We start from the raw sequence: 22,216 nt of genomic DNA on the forward strand, positions 1-22,216 counted from the left end.
TGTCGAGGGCAGCCGGCAGCGAGTTTCCCGTTCCCTGCTCCGCCCCCATCATGGCCGACGGCAACAGGCTCCGGCCCACGGCGAACGGGAGCGACTCCTCCACTCCCTCTTGGACGGCAGCCACCCCTCCTCGATCCAGCAGCACGGTGTCGAGCTCTCCGTCCCACCAGATCTTCCATCGCTCCAGCACCATCGCCTCGGGCAGCAATCGGCGGCCGTCGCTCCCTCGTGCTGCCCGACCTCCTCAGCACCGCGATCCCCCCCAGCAGCGAGGGCTCTCCGACAGCGTGTCACTCCTTCTTCCCGGGTTTCGGCACCAATGTAACGGAGTTCAGATGTTACGGGAAGAAGGAGGCGGGAACCGGCGAACATTCAACATTTTAATAAATAAATAAACAAATACAAAAATGAAAATAAAAGCCAGCAGCCCCTCACGGACGACTGCTGGCAACACAAAACAGAAACACATCAAATCAAATTCAGGCCTGTCCTCTCTCGCTCTTCACTGTCGTCGCTCCTCCTTTATGCTTCCGCTCCTCCGTGAGAGATGCGAGACCGGTGCGTCGCGCACGTGTCGCTCATTATCAATCGCGCCACCGGCCTCGCGCCGTCCTCCCACGGCCCTCGACCTCGTCGTGCTCGCCACAATCACTAAGACACTCAACAGAAAACAATATTCACAGGAAAACTGCATTTTTTCAAGTTAATAACATTAGTCAAAGTGTCATTGAGTCAAAGTTTGCTTTTATTAAAGAGTCCATACCCAAAAGTTATTTGGTTGATTTAAAAATATTGAACTTTTTTTTGTCCTCAAAAGAAAATGCATTTAATGGCAGAATTATACACTCACCAATGACAGAAACACTGAATCTCTTCACTCTAGTGATGCTGAAGCTGCTGTTGTTGATGATGATCTGTAGTTTATATTCTCCAGAGTCTGTGTTTCTGGTGTTTGTGATGGTCAGAGATCCAGTCTGATGATCCAGCTTCAGTCTGTCTCTGAATCTCTCTTTACACTGAACATCTGTACAGATCTTACTCTGATCTCCAGTGATTTCAGCGATGAGAGTGTCTTTAAAATACCACGTCATCACATCATGTGGGTTTTTTATTACACCAGAATCTAAAGTAACAGATTCTCCCTCCTTCACTGACTTTCTCTTCACTTCATCTCGTTTAGCAGCAGAAACTCCTGAAACACAAACCAACAGATTATAAAGTTCTAGACGAAAACAACAAATGCCACAACATGAGAGAACGAATGAAATTGCATAAACCCTTTCTTAACTTTCGATTTGAAAAGAAACAATTTTTGTACTCAAACCCATTTTACATATTTTCAGGCATGAAAACAGGTCAGGGGTAAAAAAGGTGAGAAGGATGCGGCAGCAAAAAAATCCAATCCAATCAACTTATATATATAGTGCTTTTTAATGTTAAATTCATCCATCTGGTGCAAATTAAACAAAGAAAAAATATTTTAGTTACAGTGTCTGTCTACATTACTACTACATAATAATAGTTACAATATTAATCCCATGATAGTAATAGCCATATATTGTAAAACAAATGCACTGAAAAATAAAGGAAACTTTCATAATTAGTTTTGTACTAATTTCTATACTTGAAAGAGTATATTTCTATACTTCACATTAAAGGTGTGATTGGGCTAGCCCAGTGTCAATCAAGAAAAGAACCAAATGGGCCGCTGATCTACGTGTTTCATGGGGTGTCAGAAAAAAAAAAAAAACTAACGCTGACTTTTTATTGACCAATGCATTACACACTAATTACGCACTAACCCAGCGCCGCCAATTAAGCAAAACAAAACGAATGTGCCGCCGATGTACGAGTTTTATGGTCCGTTAAGACAAAAAACGAAACAAAAAAGTATGAGATGTATCGTCCCAAAAAGCCTATGCCTGGACGTCACACAAAACAAAATCCTACCTGTAGCCTTTCACCATCCACTTATTTAGCTGCTGTTGCATCATTTGACATGCCATCTCCTTTCCTCTCTTTCTTTTTCTATGTTTAGCCCCTGACAGCTTTTTTGCATTGTCCATCTTTTTCGACAACTCACTAACGTTAACGTTTCTCATTCCTGCTCGCTCAGCGCTCACGGCGCCCGCGCCCGCTCGCGATATTATCCCGCCCTCTTCTATGTCAAAATAAAAAATAATGACATTGGCAACATCGCTGTCTGTATCTGACAGGACAGTTAACATTGCAAGCTAACTTACCTCAGGCTTGCTTTTCGACGTGCGGTTCTTTGTTCGGCAGTGTGTCATCAGACTCGCGGTGTTCAAGACTTTGAAAACAATTCTGCCCTACTCTGACTCGGATTGGCTGTCAGGTTTCGGCATTAGGAATGATGATTGTTTTTTTTAAAGCTGCTAAGTTTATGGTAACTATAGAGATATACGGTAAATGCTGGCCACGACCACGACCACGACCCCCCTCCCACCCCATAAATATTTTCTCATCGGATCTGCACAAATCACGTAGGTGACCCATTTTGGTTTTAAAACGGCGAATTTCGCCGAAAGGTGAGGAGTTTTCATGCCTGTATTTTAATAACAGAAGCTGATCAGAGATGGTGTGATTAAACGTTGATATGTCCCTCTGAGCTCAACTGCAGCTTCAATTAACTGTTAAAACTAACAACTTGTCAATGGAAAAACTGTACGAGATCTGAATACTGTAAGTATTATAACTGAGAATAAAATAACTGTATATCATTGGGGGGAAAATATATATATTCATAAATTCATAATAAAAAAAACAATATAGTTAACATATATAAACTGCATTCAAACATTCACTAACTCACCATGAACAGTAACATTGAAGATATTTCCACTGATGCTGATGATGATCTTCAGTTCATAAACTCCAGAGTCTTCAGTTCTGGTGTTCATGATGGTCAGAGATCCAGTCTGATGATCCAGCTTCAGTCTGTCTCTGAATCTCTCAGTGCCTTCATTACACTGAACATCTGTACAGGTCTGGTTGAGAATTCCTTTGATTTGAGCGATGCGGGTGTCATTAAAATACCATTTAATATCATATTGTTGGTTTATTTGAACACCAGTGTATAAAGTGACTGAATCTCCCTCCATCACTGAAACAACTTCTGATCCAACACCGAAAACACCTGGAGAAGAAATGAACAGTTTTAATTTGGCATTACATTTTAATTTGGCAGAAGCTTTTCTCATATTGCATTCAAGTTACATTAGTCAACACTTTAAAGTATGGGATTTATTGGTTCAGTTTAACTCATTATAAATATTTAACGCAGTTAATGCAGAATCTGTTTTATCTTGGCATCCTTTGGCTAGCGTTACATTATTTGACGATACTATAATTCATTCAAGTGCTGTTAAAACATTCAAGCGCGCTAAGACAAAAAAGAAAAACCACAAATATACTGGCACATCTGTGAAGCGGCTCTCTATTGATAGTGAGGCTTTTTAGGTCGGGCAGGATCTGTGATCTCTGACTCAGTTTGTTCACTGGTTTCCATGACTGCAATATATGATGTGTTTTCCACCAACTGGCAACCCGAGGTGTCGAAATACTATTGGGTAAATTGGCAACGGGCAGAATCCAACAGACCAAAACATAAACAGACATTCTGACACGGAACGCACAATTCAAAGAAGAATAAATGGCTGTCGCATTATTATAAGAAAAAACTGTGACCAGCATGTTTTCTGTACATATCTGCAAACATATTACAGTACTTTTATTCTTTAGTATAGTATAGTATTACATACAGCTGGTGCTCTTCGGTAATTTTTGGCCAAAAATATTGTACATTTGTTTTGTTTTTTTATTTGTTTCTTCATTCGGAATGGTCGAAACTTGGTAAAGGCTTTGGCACTTGCCATGTGAAAAAATAAACATGGACATGATTCGAACAGGTTAAATAGTCCTGAAAAAAAATTGTCTCTTGCTTCATTCGGGAAATGAATTGGAGACGAATTCCATCTAGTGAAAACTTTTGGTACATTTATTGAGAAATCAAGCTCAAATTTTGAACACAACATGTTTAGCTTTATGGCTTTGATTTTCTCACAGTTTTAGAGTAAAATATGTTTTTGAAAATATTATATTATATAAATATTATAATTTTTTATAACAATAAACGTTCAATTCTGTAACTTTTTTTAAGTTCACTTTTTAAAACTTATTCGCTTCAGCAATAATTGTCATCTCTGAAAAGAGATCAAACTTAAGTCTGTTTAAAAATTTAATTTTCAGGTCTATGCTCAAAAAGCGAATAAATTGATTAAATACAGCGTAAATATAATTTAGTACCATGAAATCCCCTAGAAATACAAAATATCAAATAAAAAACTTTATCGAACTAAAATATAGTACATTAATTTCATTGAAAAAAAAAAGGTCATTTTTGACCGACATGCGAAAAGCACCAGAGAACAAAAACAAAGTAAAAATCACTCACAGCTCTTGACTGAATCACTTTTGTAGCTTTATAAGGATTAATCTCTATTCAGTTTAAATTTATACAGTGAAGTCAATGTTTGATTATTCAATTTCTGTAGGTTTACCTGTTAGACCGACCTTTAATGTTCACATTTCATGTTGTGCTTTTGTGTCATAGTCAAATGGCTTAAGCGACTGGTCACTTCATTAAAGGTGAGTTTCGGATGGCGCGGAGCAGAGTGAGCATTAGTTTTCAATTCATTCATATGGAAGTTGAGTTGGGCAGTTCTCAACTTTATGCATATCAAGTGAAAAACGCTGTGAGGTTCAGTCTGTCTTGTAGGGGCGAGATATACGAAACCAAGTAAATACAGGGCCAGTCTCGCAGATATTGATATTGATACTGATACTGATACTTTTCACATTTAAAAGCATGAACTAGAACTTGCATACCTTTGAACATGCAAACTGATCTTTAAAAATTACTTGTAAGAATAAAATGGGTTATTATGCCCACTTAGCATTATACTTGAAAGACATTTTTTATTTAACATTCAATAAGCCTTAACTGTAAATTATTACATTATGTTATTGTTTACACTGTCAAAAAAGTGCTAAAATTTTACCTTTAGCTTCTCACTGGGGCAGTAACCTCATAGGTACATGTTCTCTACCCCTAAACTGTGCAAATTAGTACCATACGACAAGTACCCTTTAGGTTCAGTTATGGTACAAATGTGTAGCTTTGAGACAGTGGCGGCTGGTGAATAATTGTATAAGTGGGGCTGTGGCATATCAAACAATTTCAGTTGCAGAAAAGGCAAAGTCTTTAAGGCAAACATCTGCTTGAACTTGACTTCTGGTTATTCATAAAAACAGCTATGATGAGTTAATTTACCAGTTTCAATGAAATTTTGGATACCTCCATGACTGATTTAAACAAATGAGACAGAGAACAACTATGAAACCAGTAGCCTAACACTTTAGGCTACAATTAAGTTTTATTAATTAACATTAGTAAACTACTTTAGTTAACATGAACTGAGAATGAACAATACTTCTTCAGCATTTCTGTTATTTCAACATTAATGCACTGTGAAGTAACATGAACAATTAACAACTGGATTTTTATTAACTAACATTAAGAAACAATAATAAATTCTGTAACAAATGTAGGTATTGATAATTATTAATTCATGATAGTTAATACATTATCAAATGTTGAAAAATGAGACTTTATTCTGTAAAGTGTTGCCAAAATAAATAAATCAATGTGTTGAAAAAAACTGCATGTTGGTCTGGGCTCAGCTCTTTTACCTTTAGTTTTTCTGCCTAAGTTCTCTTCTCAAACGGACATTGGAGTTTAGATTTTACAGGGTAAAGTCATCAAGGCTGTCGACTTTGGCTTTTGGTTTGCTTAGTTGGGAACATTTAATATTCATCAATAATATTGATGTGCCTGCATTGACACCTTTAAATGAGAACTGAACTGAGCTGGCGATGACATCACGGGTTTCTCCAGAGCGGCTGTATAGATAAATGAACTAAATTAATAAAAAATAAAAACAATTACTAGAAAAATGAACTTTTTCATTTACTTAAGCTGGACTATGGTGCTATTTTCTTCTAAATCTGCTTTACAGCAGAAACAAACTTTGTTGCATTATATTCCTGTTATCACTGTAAAGCTGCTTTGAAACAATCTGAATTGTAAAAAGAACTATAGGCCTATATATAAAAGTGACTTGACTGTGTCCGCCTTTGTCATTTAGTTAAAATTGCATCTACAGATCAGTCCTGACTTCAGCAGTGGATTGTCATGGGCGATGAAATAAGCGCCCTTGTCAGATTATATTATAATATAATCTGACAAGGGCGCTTATTTCATCGCCCATGTCGATAGACAACGATGATTGGCAAAATTCATATCATGAATACGTTTATATCTTGAATCAGCAATCGGCTAAACTTCTACAAAGTCCCGCCTCCTGGGAGCTCGCCCTACAGCCGAACTTGAGATGTGCAGACATGGGGAACGCATATATTTTACACAGATGATTTTCTACCATATTTATATGATGTGATATTTATTTAAATAATTTATAATATTATTTTTGTGTCCGTGTATGGTTTAGGGAGGACGGCTATGGCTAGCCACCACACGTCATCCCTTATGAAAAATATCCATGGTGTTACATTAGTAAAACTGTTGTAACCAAGTTTTTTTGATTTTTTTTTGATTGATTATCATTATTATTACCATGGTTTTACTACAAATATCATGGTTAAAATTTGGTTACTGCAGTGGTAACCTTGGTAAATTTGTGGTTACTGCAGTTTTACTGTAAATAGTTGAACTGTAGTAAACCAGATGGTTCATTTTCCAAAGGGACTGCCAATGATAGACTGTAAAAAGCCAGTGACAGGCTGTTGTTGGATATTAGGTACAACGATTGCAACTTACAATTATAATTAATAACAATTAGCCTACATAACATAGCATGATCCATGTGTACTTATAAAGTTGAATAAGTTTTAATAAGTCAAATAAAATTGAATTGCATAATTATAAGAAACGTAACATGTGCACTTTCCATTTGTTTATTGTGAAATAAGTCATGAGTCCCCAGTGCTTCTCTGTCATCTGACAAGGATTGTTCTGGGCTCCCGAAAGCATCGTAATCCTAAACTAATCACAGAATCTAGTGTTTGAAATTGTTTCTTATGACTGCCTTATGCTTATGATGTTTTTGAGGAACGCAGCCCTGTTTAGGGGAGTCAGCAGTGAACGTTCTCTGTGATTGGCTGGATATGTGTTTCAGAATTTTCATAATGATCTGATGAGCAAAATAAATACCACATCTACATCTAGTGTAAGATTTGGCCAGGCTTCTCAATACATATGAGAAACATTATATTTGGGTTTTTTGACTCAGACCCCACAAATGAAAATATCTATTTTGTTTTTAATTTAATTATATTCCTAAGCAAATTTTACATTCACAAATGCAAATTTTCAAACTGTAAACCTGTCTTCTCGGTCTTTTTAAAAGAAATAGAAAATTATCTAAATGTGATTTCAGTATCTACTAATACACGGGTTTCTTGTATACAAACAATACCGGATGTGCGCGCATACAGGAGGCAAAAAAACGCTATCTGTTATGCCGAGTTCTGTAATAAAAGAATAAAAGGACATTGTAATTAACGTAGATTTCGCATTGTTTGTAATTTTTTGTTGACTCAATAATAAACTGCAACTTCAGAGTTGGATCTGTTTGTTTGTGTTTCATATTAATATAACATTATGTAAAAAGTCCAACTGTTTACGAATCAAAATCCGGACATACTGTGATGCATGTATGAATTATCATGTTAGACTAAGTTAGTAATGTAATAGTCAATGTTAGCAGTGCAGCATCTAGAGCCGAATTTGCTTTTATACAAGTTAACCTTGTTTACGTTACTTTACGACCTGCAACATTTCATGACTGCACACATATAACGTTACTTACTGTAAATCAAAGATTTGACGGTGGATTATGTGCTGTCATGAGCACATACTAGAGTTTAACTGCTCAACCAGTTATGAACAGTGAAAAAAATACATGTTTATTTTTTCAAACAGCTATTTAGATCGCAAATTTGACATTTAGTATACCAAGTGTGTAGTATACTACAAGAAAACATTCAAATAAATGCTGTTCTTTTGAATTTTCTATTCATCAAAGAATCCTAAATAAAATATGTCAAAAAAATAAGCAGCAGCAAAACTGTTTTCAACATTGATAATTATCAGAAATGTTTCTTGATCACCAAATCATCATATTAGAATGATTTGTGAAGGATCATGTGACACTGAAGACTGGAGTAATGATGCTGAAAATTCAGCTTTGATAAATTACACGTTTTCCTTTTGAATGCATTTTAAAATGTATGTTCCAATAATATTTCATAATATTCCTGTTTTACATAATTTTTTAGCACAAGAGACTGCTTTCAAAAACATAAAAATCTTACCAACCCCAAACTTTTGAACAGTAGTGTATACATGGATTTCGAATAAAATAAATTATAATTATATCAGGCCATACAATTGCTGGCCACTTGTCATCCACAATCCAAAGATCGTCATGTATTGCGTAGGGATCCGGCAAGATCTCACCTTTGCTGAGAGTAAGTTTTTTAATATTATCGCCACGTACATGTGTGAAGTCATGAAATGTTGCAGGTCGTAAAGTAGGTAACGTAAACAAGGTTAACTTATATAAAAGCAAATTCGGGCTCTATAGATGCTGCACTGCTAACATTGGCTGTTACATTACTAACTTAGTCTAACATGATAATTAGCATTTTGACTTAGCGACAACACCACCACTATGCTACTAGCCTACCCTAAACCCTTTAAAGTTACTCTGGTACGAAGGCCGCGGGTCTTTTCTGCCTCCTGGTTGCGTGCGCGTGCAGTGATGACGTCGCCGAGAAATCCATGTATAAGACTGTTAGAATCTGCACTGCCTTTGATCTCGTCCTGTGAACATCTTTATGTGATGTAATCTGGCCCTACCTCTTTTTTATTTATTTAGTTTTTGTATTTTATATATTTTTTTTTTTGTCCTATTTGCTGTTGTCTCCTTTATTATTGTTTTGGTTAATATTATGTGATGTATACTTTCTCTTTTGTATGTTCCCATTCTCAGCATAAAAAAAAAAGAAGAAAAAAAAAAGAAGAATGTTTTGGGTTTTGGCGATCGGGTCCACTGCCCTGGTTACATCTAACTTTGTGTTTTCACACTATACCAAAGCTACCCATAATACTAATACTGCGGTCACAGAAAACACCGGGAGAGATTGTAACAAGTTCTTACCGTTGTCGAGTAAAATCAAGATCACCGAGAGCGAATAAAAGAGAAGGACGTTCATTTGCATCACGTTTTGATTCTGATCGTAAAATCATTCTGTTCTTCTCCATTAAAGGCGACGCAGTGAAATGATATGGGAGCCTCGATAATGGAAGTAGGCCTAGATACGGCCAGTGTGTGTGTGGGAGAGAGAGGGAGAGAGACTGTGGAACGAAAAAGTGTCATGTTTTCTTCACTTATAGGAGCATACCGCCACCTACTGTACAGGAGTGTGTAATATCAGGGTTTTACAGACTTTCAGGTCAAGAAAAAAAATATTATAATAGTAAGTATTCAATATGTATATATATATATATATATATATATATATATATATATATATATATATATATATATATATATATATATATATATATACATATATACATATATATATATATATACATATATACATATATATATATATATACATATATACATATATATATATATATATATATATATATATATATATATATATATATATGGCTATATATATATATATATATATATATATATATATATATATATATATATATATATATATGGCTATATATATATATATATATATACACACACATTGGAAATTGTATTCGGTTTTGCTCAATGACTTGCAGAGCATACTGCAGCTGTTCTTCACACCTAAAGCACCCGGAATGTGACGCATCTTTCTTGGATGAGCGCAACACCACGTTCTGCGTGGTCGTTTGTTACCGCCAGACTATTGATTATTGCCTCAGCAGCTTTGAAATCATCTCTACTGTTCCATGATTCGGGATCTTCAGACAGGAATGCATCAGGTATACCCAGCATTGAAAACAGGTTTCTGCTGGACTTCGAGACAAAGTTGTCCCTCCCGTCGCCATTGGGCTCCTCTGCTCCTTGTGAAGTGCTTAAGTGCCGACGACTGCAAATCACAGCCAGTAATGACAAATACTTGAAATAAGTCACAAAAGTGGCAAAATAACAGAATTTATGCTTCTGCAAGAAATGCATAGAATATCTTTTGTGCAAAATAAGTGTAAATTCAGAATTGCCATTAAATAAGCAAGTATATAATTTAAATAGTTGAGATAAAATTAGGCAAGTGGTAATTATCACAAATTGAGCATAATAACTGATTATACAAAACTTCAACGTCATCAAGCCACCTCTAAATATTGTTCAAATGAGCTCATATTTTGCCTGAAATATTTTTTTCATGTATTGGAACAACTTGAGGGGGTCAGACAATTATAAATCAAAACTTGAAAAAAAGGGCCACCTTAATATATATATAATACATATACATTATACACACCCATATACATACACCCACAGCCTACATATTACTCACATGTATATGCTAGAGAAAATAACTCAAAATAACTATAACCTAATATATATAATGTGATCTAATCCTTTATTTCTTAGAAAATGAAAGAGAGCGTCACTCCCTTATTTTCTCATTCCTTCCTAAAATCCCTAAATCCCAAAATTCCATCCACGTTCTAATCCGTACATCTTGTCAAGTAAAATGATCCTCTCAGCACTTTATTTATTACACCCCAAAATGACATGCTCAACATTTTCTGGTACATTACAACTGTCACATTTATCAGAAACACATTTTGTATGTTGTAAAAGTGTTTCCCTTTGTTATCTGTGTCCCACTTCTTCTACCACAAATCCCTCACTACCTTTATGATTAATGGTGTACCGTTCACATTTTACCCTGAAAGTCGGTGCCGGTACCCAACGGTACCCTTTTTCAGTACTTTATTTAGTTATTGAGGTAAACATGCCTAAAGTCATTTGTAGAAGTGTTATTGGCATTAGAGCTGCCTTGGTCGCTGTCTGCCATTGTCTTTAATGCTTGAATATTAATAAAAACAACAATTTTAGCAATAAAATTTAATATTTTCTATGAAAGGTTTTGTTTTCCACAAATTCTGTGTTGTGAAGCAATCAAATTAAGACATAAAACATTAATTTAATTGATCTTATATGAAATTAAACTTTTTTTGTCAAACAACATGCGGCACAACTGAGCTTTACTGTTAAAGGAGAACTCTGTAACTCTAGCGAACTCTAGTCACTTCTTCGCTGATTTTCCCTTTTGTTGTCGCATGTTTTCCCCACGAGCTCCCCCTACAGCTGTGGGGGGGCGTATATTTCACAACACAGTCGTAAAAAACTCACTTGCGGCGGCCTCCTCCCCCTCTCTACCGCTGCTCATGTGCGTTTGTTTTGATCGGAGCAAGCCAACTGTATCGCGTGGAGCTATGTCTACCGAGGTGAGTAATCTGGTAATACATCATACATGCGTGTGTGTTTATGTCGAATTGCCGTAAAGCAATTTGTGTTTCGCGCTCGTTCTCGTTCTAGTTCTCGCTTCTCACGAGACTTCCAATTTCACTTTGCCGGGACGGCAGTGCGCAAGTTGCAAGGTTGGTTTTCCGCCTGGGAACGCTGGGGGGAGCTGGGAAAGTCACCAATATCACCAGAACAGGTTGTTTAACCATCCAAATGATTTCTAGACAGTTTTATTAAGTTAAAAAAGTTACCAAGTTCTCCTTTAAAATTCCAACATAGAAGAAAAAGTGTGATTATTCCTTACATTTTTTTTGATGATAATGTACTATTATTATTAGTGTTAGTATTATTATTAAATTTACATATCTAAATTCTACTGTACAACAGTAATACATTATCACGTTAAACCAAACTTTTATTTTGACGGGTTGTGGTGAAGACCTTTGAATTTCTGTGTGTTAATGATACAAAACGGGGTGGTAGTGGCGCAGTGGATAAGACACATGCCTTTGGTGTGAGAGACCCGGGTTCGAATCCACTGTGAGACACCAATGTGTCCCTGAGCAAGACACTTAACCCCTAGTTGCTCCAGAGGCGTGCGACCTCTGACATATATAGCAATTGTAAGTCGCTTTGGATAAAAAGCGTCAGCTAAATGAATAAAAAAAAATAAAAAAAAAAAAACAACCACCAGGGTTTCAAATTAACCCAGCCCTTATTCTCGCGCTTAGATGCGATCTCACTTCTCAGGAACCGAAATTTGCCACAGGTTGATTTAATGTCAATCGGTAGGCTACTCGGGTCTACCGACATTATTTGGTCGGTGGCATTAAAAGTACAGAGTTCGGTACCCAATTCTATTCATCTGATAATTTTTTGAAGGCAGAATAGATGTATCCTACACTTTGATTTCCCACAATCCTGTGCTTTCCATTCTGTGACAGTCACGCACAAGCCCTGAAAAGTGAAGCCAAAGCGTCTCGATGGCCCCCCAGTGACTGGTCCTAGTATAGGTCATAAACCCCGCCCTCTCCATGTTAATTAATGGGACGTGAGACAAACTAAACAATTAAATTACACTTCAAATATCTTTTTTCCAAAGATGCTTTCTGTCATTTGCTGTAGTTTTTATCACGCTGATTTAAGTTCAAGTGTTTGTTTTTAAAATAAGTTTGTTTTTAGTTAGTTACTCGATGCTGTAAAAACTGTGGTGTAACGTCATGATTGACAGCTGTGATTGACAGGTTATATATTAACTTAGTTTTCACGAAATCAGTTTTGTGAGTGGATTTCATTCACTAAAGCCCCTTTCACACAGAGCGATGATCCCGGCAAATTGCCAGAACGCCTTGTGTGAACGCAAACACGACCCGGGATTGATGCCGGCATCAAGTTCATGATTGAATCAGAGAAAGAAATGCACAAGCGTGGTTTCTCGAGAGAGAAATCGCAGCTCATAAGCAAACTTAAGACGCTGCTGAGACATTACATGTCACATCGATGTCATGTGTCTTTACGGGATTTTTACGGGTTGTGTGTGAACACACTCTCTGATTCCGGAAAATCACTGGCAGTGTGAATGAACCAAAATCAAACGATTTTGATGTATTTCCCTGAATCTCTGTGTGAAAGGGGCTAAACACTGCCTGCAAAGTCACTGTCTAAGTTTTCTGATGCAGCCATTGAGAGCGGTTCACTCATATCTGTTCTCTTTCAGCTCAGCCTATAGCGAGAGTTGTGGGCGTGGCTACTGAATCAGGGCGGGGCCAGAGGTGGGTTTAGCCGGTGTGGGAGAGTCTATATTGAGCTCTGAATTTGACTTGACTGTTGATAGGCTTAGTGTTATGGATTCAGTATTTTATTTGTATGTAAACCTGTTCTGTGAGGACATTAACTGTGAGGTTCATAAAAAGCAGCTGATGACCCCTAATTGCTAATTTACCAACAAAAGGGTGAATGTTTGTTGCAGAGTGAGCCATAAGATGCTCTTATTCATTTGGTTTAAATTCACTTTGCACTTTATGCACTACAGAATTATTATTTATTTTTTTTATAGGCTTCTGTAGTCTGTACTGAATTCAGTGTGTGGCCAGACACCTTCTTGCTCGTTTTTATAAATAGCAGGGCAGGAAGAAACTCTTCACCTTAACACACATACACTGAACACACACTCTCACCTAGAGCTGATGGTCCAGATCAGAAAAAAAAAAAAAACACATTTCTCAAGTACACCGACCAAGGTTTCAGTCTGACTCAGAAGATGACCTTCAATAAAACTTGTACTATGAGATCAGACACGGTTTAACTTTTTACTTTGGTTTTTAAATACACTAAAATTGAGAACTGAATAAATATGCATAACCATCTTAAAATCACTAGAATTCGAAGAGTTCACTAGATATTCTTCTACTTTTGCCATTTAACACAGTCAGACACCTACTTTTCAAATAGTATGTTAAATGATAAGAAATAAAGAATATTTCACAAATTAAGAACAGTTAAAGTCTTAATAAGGCCAGATGAACTATAACATTATATCATGTGTAAATGCAGCGAGTGAAACTAGGAGGGTCAAACTGTGTCGTGGGAGGATTCACACATATAGACTGAGTGTTTTCAGCAGAGTTTCATCACACACTGAACTACTGAAGAAAATGTTTCACGTGTTTGTTTTATTCTGTTTGTGCCGCTGGAGTCTGATCGGTAAGTAAAATTATGGTATAATTTTCTTTTTTTCTTTTTTTATTAGAGTAATACAGTGGCTGCTACACGCTCAGTAGAAAGGTTCAAAAGCTGTTTTTAGAAACCTGTTTGCTTTGAGTTCATATCTGGGTTAATAATGGATTCATTTTTTTTTTATGCAATAAGTAGCCTGGAATATTTAGTATGAAAATCAGATGTATTACTGTGTGTTTGGTTATGTGCTTGTTTAAAATTGACATTTGTGAAATCAATAATAAGGGTAGCAAACACACGATGAAGGGGGTCTAGATTGTTACATGTGTTCTTCATCTGGGCCTGGTTATCTGTCCTTTATTCAAAAATTATGCTGCCATATTAGTCCATTAATTGACACTATAAATATATTTCCAGGCAGTCACGTAAGCGCTGGTGCAATGTTTTCTCTCTCTGCTTTATTCTGATAATCTCTCTGTAACAGTAGAGGTTTATAAAGACATTTTACACATTTATTTTTATTTTCTGCAAGAGCTACTGATGTCAGAGAAGTTTCTGGTGTCAGTAAAAAAGGAAATTGAATATTAACATTGTTGCTGTTTAATTGCAATGGCGAATCAGTCGTGGTGGACAAAATAAACTGTAGATGAATTTAAATCCCAGGTTAGAATTATAATTCCTGATTTGTTAATCTGTGTTTAAGTGACGTGACAAACTCTATGTGGTTGTTAATTTAGTTTTGTGTTTCTGCCGCTGTTCTGGATGTTCTCAACTTGTAAACTATAAAAACTGCTGCTGATTTCAGGCCTTGTAAACCATCAGTGGCCATAATCTGTGTAAATCTGTTTGTTCTCCAGGTGTGTTTGGTGAATCAGTGTCAGTGATGGAGGGAGATTCTGTTACTCTAAACACTAATCTAACTGAAATACATGAAGATGAAGATATACTGTGGACATTTGGAGCTGAAAAGTCTCTCATATTTAGAATGAAAAAAAAGCAAATCTTCTCCACAAATAACGGCACTGATGGGAGATTCAGAGACAGACTGAAGCTGGACGATCAAACTGGATCTCTGACCATCACAAACATTAGAACTGAACATACTGGTGTTTATAAACTACTGATAAATGGAGCGAAAAAATCATCAAAAACATTTAATGTTTCTGTCTATGGTGAGACGAGACGTCATTTCTCTAAACATGTACATATTCTATTTACATACATACATCGATTAAATAATTGAATAGTTTGAGCTGACAGACACATTCAGTGAACATGAACACACTAAACATTCACTCCACACAAACTACAATTCACAACACCTAAAATAGACTGATTGTTGTGTTCACATTTCTGTTTATTCTCTCATATTTCCCAGCTCAACTGCACACTCCTAACATCACCAGAGACTGTTCTTCATCATCATCATCATCATCATGTTCATTGGTGTGTTCATCAGTGTTGAATGTGTGTGATGCGACTCTCTCCTGGTACGCAGGAATCAGTGTATTGTCCAGCATCAGTGTGTGTGATCTCAGCATCAGTCTCTCTCTACCTCTGGAGGTGGAATATCAGGATAAAAACACCTACAGCTGTGTGCTGAACAATCCCATCAGCAACCAGACCACACATCTGGACATCAACACACTCTGTCACACATGTGCAGGTACCACAGCACTGATGATATATGTGTGTATTTACTGACCTGATCTCTGTCTTCTGTTGGAGATCAGACTGATGCGTTCACTTCTTTCTTTATCTTTATAGAGCTGGACACACAGCCTTCTTCACACTCTCCAGTGTCTCTGATAGTGTTGATCTCTGCTGGATCTCTGATGATTGTAGTTGCAGTCGGGCTCTTCTGGATCTGCAAAAAAAGAAAAGAAAGCAAAACAGACACAGAAGGCAAGAGTTACAAACTGACTTTAACAAGTATTTTAGTAGATTGATCGCCTTTTTAGCCCTAAATTATAATTTAAACAATTATTTTCATAATTTTGTAGTAAACACCTTCTAGATAAATATAAAACGAAACCAAAATTGTATGTGTAGTGATTGTGTTTGGCAATTTTAGTAGATTAAATTCATCAGTCTTTGTGTAATGACACTAAATGTCGCTCTTTACCTTGTTTCATAAATGATGTGTAAAGAATGTCTTTCTAAATGTAATGACGAACACATACTCTCTTCGTAACTTTTTTCTTTGTGAAAAATGCCTAATGACAAATTAAATTAGTTTATTCTTTATTTAAAAATGGCAGTGCTAAACATTTAATGAAATGTGCAATGCCTTATTTCTGATAGTCCTAATAATAACACACATGTTGTGAAGAATCAGTCAGGATTGAGTTTTGTTGTTTTAATGCATCTATTATTGTTGTTGAAACAGTTGAGAGTCGTGAAGACGAGATCACTTACGCTGAACCAGCGTTCAACAAAAGAAACGCACAGCAATCGGTAAGACTATTTATTTTTTGTTGAGTGTGTTTGTATCATTTCAGCCAGATGGAGATGGAGATCAGTGTTTTTGTCTGCATAATCATCCATCACATCACACATAACCGCACCATATCAGATATTTACAAGAGCCATGAGAGCATCATTCCATGCAAGAAACACTTGTTACTTAGAGAACAATAACCCTATGTATCACATTGCAGTCTGTAGGATGAACCTACCACATTCATTATTATTATCTTCTTTTATGTGTTTTTACAGAAAGTAAAAGAGGAGGATCATGTGGTTTATGCACCGATTACAATGAAGTATCAAGACGCAACCATGTGACCAGCGACAACCTTCAAGTCTGAGTCTGTGGTTGAGCTTTTGGTGAGAATCAATCATCGTTTTAAAGTGTGGTTAAAGATGGATTCATGAAATGGTCTCCTAAATACTGCCAAAGAACTTGACTTGTATTACAAGGACATTTAACAAATGATCTCAATCGTTTGGCCAATTGGATAATTTTATGTTTGGCTCTTAAAGTATTAAAGAGATCATGTGTGTAGGTCTCAAACAAAAAAAAAAACAGAGATGGAAAACACTCATCAAAAGGTGTGAACCTGCTGTGGTCTCAATCAATGTGGTTTGGTCTGCTGGGTGGATGGAGAGCTTGCTCATGAGTGTTTCTGCTGCTAGACGTGTGTGTTTGATGTCAGTTTGAGTGCACCTGATATGAATAGTGTGTCTCTAAATAGCAAGTGGTTAAAGGACTTTTTCCATTCCTGCTACACATGAAGCCGTTTGACTTCTGCTCTACAGAAAACCTGCTTTAAAAATACTGAACTCGTCAATGCTGGTGTTTGACAAAAGGTCTTAAATTATGCAGAGATATTACTTCAAAATATGAAAATATGATATAATTTGTGTGCATATGCATATACTTATGCTGTGACCCTACACTTCCTTTTAAAAAGAATTATTCTTGACACCTTTTTGATACCTTGATAGGTCATTTCCTGTTTTTTCTGTCAATGTGTGGGAGTCATTTTAAGAATAAATGCAATTTATGACTTTGTAAATGTAAATAATTTCTTTAGTTTTCATCAGTTTTGATGAGAAACTAACTAAAAGCAGCAATGCTACAGTTTGGCATAGAGGTGGGTGAACCAACATCTTATTTCATGATATGAGTAATTTAATATTTTGTATGTAATTTCATATAACAATAAAGTTATTTCATTAAAGTATTTATCTTTTATCTTTAAAATATACAATGATGCACATTACAATCAATATGAGAAATGCAATATAAGAAAGATACAAATGAAATAAACAGTGCTTTAAATGTTGTTTGATTATCAATGACACAGACAGCAGGTTTATTAGACTGCCGTCTCTTTAAGACCTGATGCATGGATCCAATGCATTAGAAAACATTAGTGACACTATTACATGAATAGGGTGCTCACTCCTATTATAGTTGTTCCCGGGCTCCATGTATCCCCTGTAATGTTAGTATTGTGTTGTCACAAATGCGCTCTATCGCCCCAGTAATAAGCGGCGCTGAAGGTAACTTTCAGGACTGTAGCCTTCAACTTGCTTTTGAATTGGAGGAGGGGGGATGGGCAGTTTCATTTTTGAGAAACAGTGACCTTGTTTGTGAAATAGTAGGCTACTCCCATTCTGATTCTCCCCTCGACCTCAGTCTGTTCGTCATCTTGTCTATCAGCTTCCAAAGTTTGTAACTCCTCGTCTGTGTATTCTTGCTCAAAACGATATGGTTCTGGATCTTGGTTTGATACCAAATAAAAATCCTCTGACAATTCCTCAAAGTCAGCCATGATCACGAATCACATTCGCTACTAGCTAGTTAGTTAGTTAGTCACGTTGGTTTTGTTGACGGAACGGTGCTTCTCGGGTGCTGCGCTAATCACTCCGCCCAAGTAGCAGTGCTTCGCCTTCTGAGAAAATAGTTCCCAGTATTTAAACGTTTAAAAAATGGCTGTGTCTCATATGACCTTGTTATTTGTACACACTGTGACTATACAAATCACAACATGTAAATAGTTATTTTTTTTATTATTGTCGTTATTTTGTCACTTATTGGGAGCAGTATGCTAGCTGTAGCCATTTACATCCAGTCTTTGTGCTAAGCTAGGCTAGCGGTGGGTGCAGCACGCACGGAGATGAAAAAGGTATGTATGGACTTATCTAACTCTGGGGGATACGGTGAATAAGCTAAAGTCCCCAAAAGTCGATGTGTTCCTTTAAAGAAAAAAATATTGTATATCTTGCTGAGCAAAGTTCTTAAGCCCTTACCTTGTTGTTGTGGGTAAATTAATATTTTGTTGTCTTCTTTTGCCTGTAGGCTTTACGGTAATCAACATTACGGTAATGAACAAACCTTAGAAAACACTGATGAAACTTGCTCCAAACACAAGTTAAGACTCCACTGTTGTCCGTCAGTATTGCTGGAGTTTTTATTTTCAAACCTAATGTGACCTTTAAACACTGGAAAGGGCAAACATGATCTTGATTGATGGGAATTTCATCACCATTATTTGTTATTTGCAAATATTCAAAAAGGAAAACATAATGAGTCCAGTTTCTACCACACCTGAGCTCCTTTATTCAGTTTTTTTTTTATTATGTCAAATATCATGTCGTGATTCACACTGTTAATTTGATTGTTTTACTCTAAATTGGTGGTTGTCAGATAAAGTAGCACATATGATCAAATTGAAGTGTCACTCGCATGTAAACAATCAATTCTTGCCGTTCACAATCAATGTAAGAACGCAGACAATGCAGTAGGGTCTAATGATTAGACACACAAGGCTATAATAAAACTTTATAATCAGAAAGGAGATTTAGAACATCTCAAATGTAAAATATTTTTTACACAGTGGGGTGAAGTACCACATGAGGGCGCTCCACATTATGAGAACCATTTGCTCAAAAAAAAAAAAAAAAAAAAGTGATTCTTAGTTATAAAACAATTCTGTTCATAAATATTGATTTATCCATGTTGATCTCAATGTGTGGACATGAAAAAGAAACAAAATATCTAAGTGCTGGCATGACTGTACTTCTCACTTACACTTTTAATTATAATAAAACTAAACAATAATATCAACTTGCATGCAGCCTCGGCCTCCTGGGCGGGACCTCGACTGCAGTGGCATATCGATTGCCTCGACTTAATAGCAGTATTCCTTGCCCTCGGTCGGTTTCTGCCATTGCTGCAGGACACATATACTTGTCCGGACGGACAACACATTGACCATTGCGTACATCATTTGCGAAGGTTGTCTACACTCCCGTCGCATGTCGTAACTCGCCCACCATCTCCTCCTCTGGCTTTTGAGCTCAAATGTGCAGCTGACGCGCTCACATCAGCTCACACTGCCAGGAGAGTGGAGACTCCACCCCCAGTAAGGTCGCTTAAAGGCTCTTCGGAGTTGCTCAGGTGGACCTGTTTGCTACTCCGGACACGTCCCACTGCCAGTTGTTCTATTCCCTGACTGAGGGGACCCTCGGTATAGATGCACTGGCACACAGCTTGCCCCGGGGCCTGCGCAAGTATGCGTTTCTCCCAGTGAGCCTTCTCGCACAGACCCTGTGCAAGGTCAGGGAGGACGAAGAGCAGGTCTTGCTTGCTGCGCCATACTGGCCCACCCGGACCTGGTTCCCAGAACTCAAGCTCCTTGCGACAGCCCCTCCTTGATGGATTCCACTGAGGAAGGACCGGCTTTCTCAGGAATGGAGCACCATAAGGCACCCGCGTTAAGACTTCTAGAACCTCTAAGTGTGGTCTCTGGAAACTACGTTTTTTAGTGACCTACCCTCAGTGGTAGTAGACACTCTCACTTCAGCTAGAGCCCCTCTACGAGGCACGCTTATGCTTGGAAGTGGAACCTGTTTGTTGAATCTGGCTCTTCTCACCAGGAGGACCCCCGTAAATGTCCAATCAGAGTCATTCTTTCCTTTCTGCAAGAAGGGTTGGAGTGAAGGCTGTCTCCCTCCACCCTGAAAATGTATGTTACTGCTATCGCCTTACATCACAACGCAGTAGAAGGTAAGTCGGTGGGAAAGCACGACCTGTTAATCAGGTTCCTGAGAGGAGCGAGAAGGTTGAACCCTCATTGACCTCGCCTCATCCCCTCTTGGGACCTCTGTCTTACCGGCCCTGCAGAGAGCTCCCTTTGCAGTCAATTGAGATTCATATCCAAAATATAAGTAATACAAATGTTTGTAGTTAACTACATGAAACAAGTTGACTGTTGATTAACCAAGCTCTCCATTAAACGACCCTAACAGCCCTAAAATTGAATAAAATATAAAATATTATAAAGACACTTCATATTTAATCGTTTTAGATGATAATTGCATTTAACAGATTACACCTTCAATAAAACATTTGCAATTGTTTTGTAAAAAGTGTTTTTTATGCATGTTTGGACTGAGTTTTCCCTGCATTTACACTGTTCTGACCAGCAGGGGTCACCAACAGTGAATCATTTTGTGAAGCAAAATGAAAAGCTTTGTTTCTCCCATCATAGCAACAGATGGCAAACTGTCTGGGGCAGGACATAATGAGAAGAGAAACCTCCAAGTCTCTGCTTGCTGTGCTTCTTTGGCAGCAGCACAGAGGAAAACAGAATAGAGAGGGAGAGAACAGACAATAAAACAAACTCAGCCGCCCATCGATCATGACATTACAAGACGTAACAACAATCATTATAAAGTTGCTATAAAGTAGCATCAGTGTTGAAATCATTTATAACGCAATGATTCAATATTCTCTTATATTATATATTATATATCAATATTATCAACAAAAATATTTTAAAGAAATACAGATTCCAGCCATTATGAATGAATCATGTTTTAAATAAAATGTATCACATAAACATGCAAAGATTTTCAAGTTAATTTCCTTGTTTCAGAAAAGAAAACCATCCTCTATTAATTATATTTACATATTTACAATGAGCACCAGAAAAAAGAAAAGAAAAAAAAATCCAAAATTAGGGACAAGAATGCTGCCAAAAGAAAGAACCAAGAAAAACTGTAGGTCTAAAGCTAAATGCTAGACTGAACAGAGTATTTAAAGGTACAATATGTAAGAATTTTGCATTAAAATATCCCAAAATCTCAAGGCCAGTGTTATATATTTTGTTAAGTTGATTACTTACAATATCCCAAATGTTTCCAACTATTTTTAAATCGTGAGAAAATTGCGATTTTAACCAAGGAAACGGGGCGTTAGAGCAGGGGGGAGCTGGGAGTCGCCAGTCAATTGCGTCATATCCGCGTCACCCTCGGTTTCCGCTCGTACTGCGTGGAGTCCTGGACAAATGCGGAAGTTGTAGTTGTAGCGTCTATCAAGCTACAAACTTTAGCTTGTTTCTTGCAGTCGTTATGGGACACAATTATTCTTTACC

The 22,216-nt window shown here is 37.1% G+C and overlaps 2 protein-coding genes and 2 long non-coding RNA genes across 5 annotated transcripts in view; 3 read left to right on the forward strand and 1 right to left on the reverse strand.

Moving 5' to 3' along the window:
• LOC309476065 (uncharacterized protein) overlaps window positions 1–22,216 on the reverse strand; it is a 120,525-nt gene that overhangs the window by 6,114 nt on the left and 92,195 nt on the right. The window lies entirely within an intron of this gene.
• Window positions 1,206–2,571, forward strand: LOC309476510. The gene is made up of 2 exons (XR_014198222.1): window positions 1,206–1,423; window positions 1,485–2,571. It is a non-coding gene; the product is annotated as an uncharacterized lncRNA (long non-coding RNA).
• LOC309476191 (SLAM family member 5-like) lies at window positions 13,641–16,050 on the forward strand. Its single transcript, XM_082139440.1, has 3 exons — window positions 13,641–14,354; window positions 15,185–15,499; window positions 15,706–16,050. The coding sequence occupies exons 1-3, from the start codon at window positions 14,171–14,173 to the stop codon at window positions 16,029–16,031; spliced, it is 825 nt and encodes a 274-aa protein (XP_081995566.1). The 5' UTR covers window positions 13,641–14,170; the 3' UTR covers window positions 16,032–16,050.
• Window positions 16,105–17,337, forward strand: LOC309476500. Its single transcript, XR_014198212.1, has 3 exons — window positions 16,105–16,232; window positions 16,717–16,784; window positions 17,046–17,337. It is a non-coding gene; the product is annotated as an uncharacterized lncRNA (long non-coding RNA).

Source organism: Leuciscus leuciscus (genome assembly GCF_965113295.1).
Source record: "Leuciscus leuciscus genome assembly, chromosome: 15".
Classification (NCBI taxonomy): domain Eukaryota; kingdom Metazoa; phylum Chordata; class Actinopteri; order Cypriniformes; family Leuciscidae; genus Leuciscus; species Leuciscus leuciscus.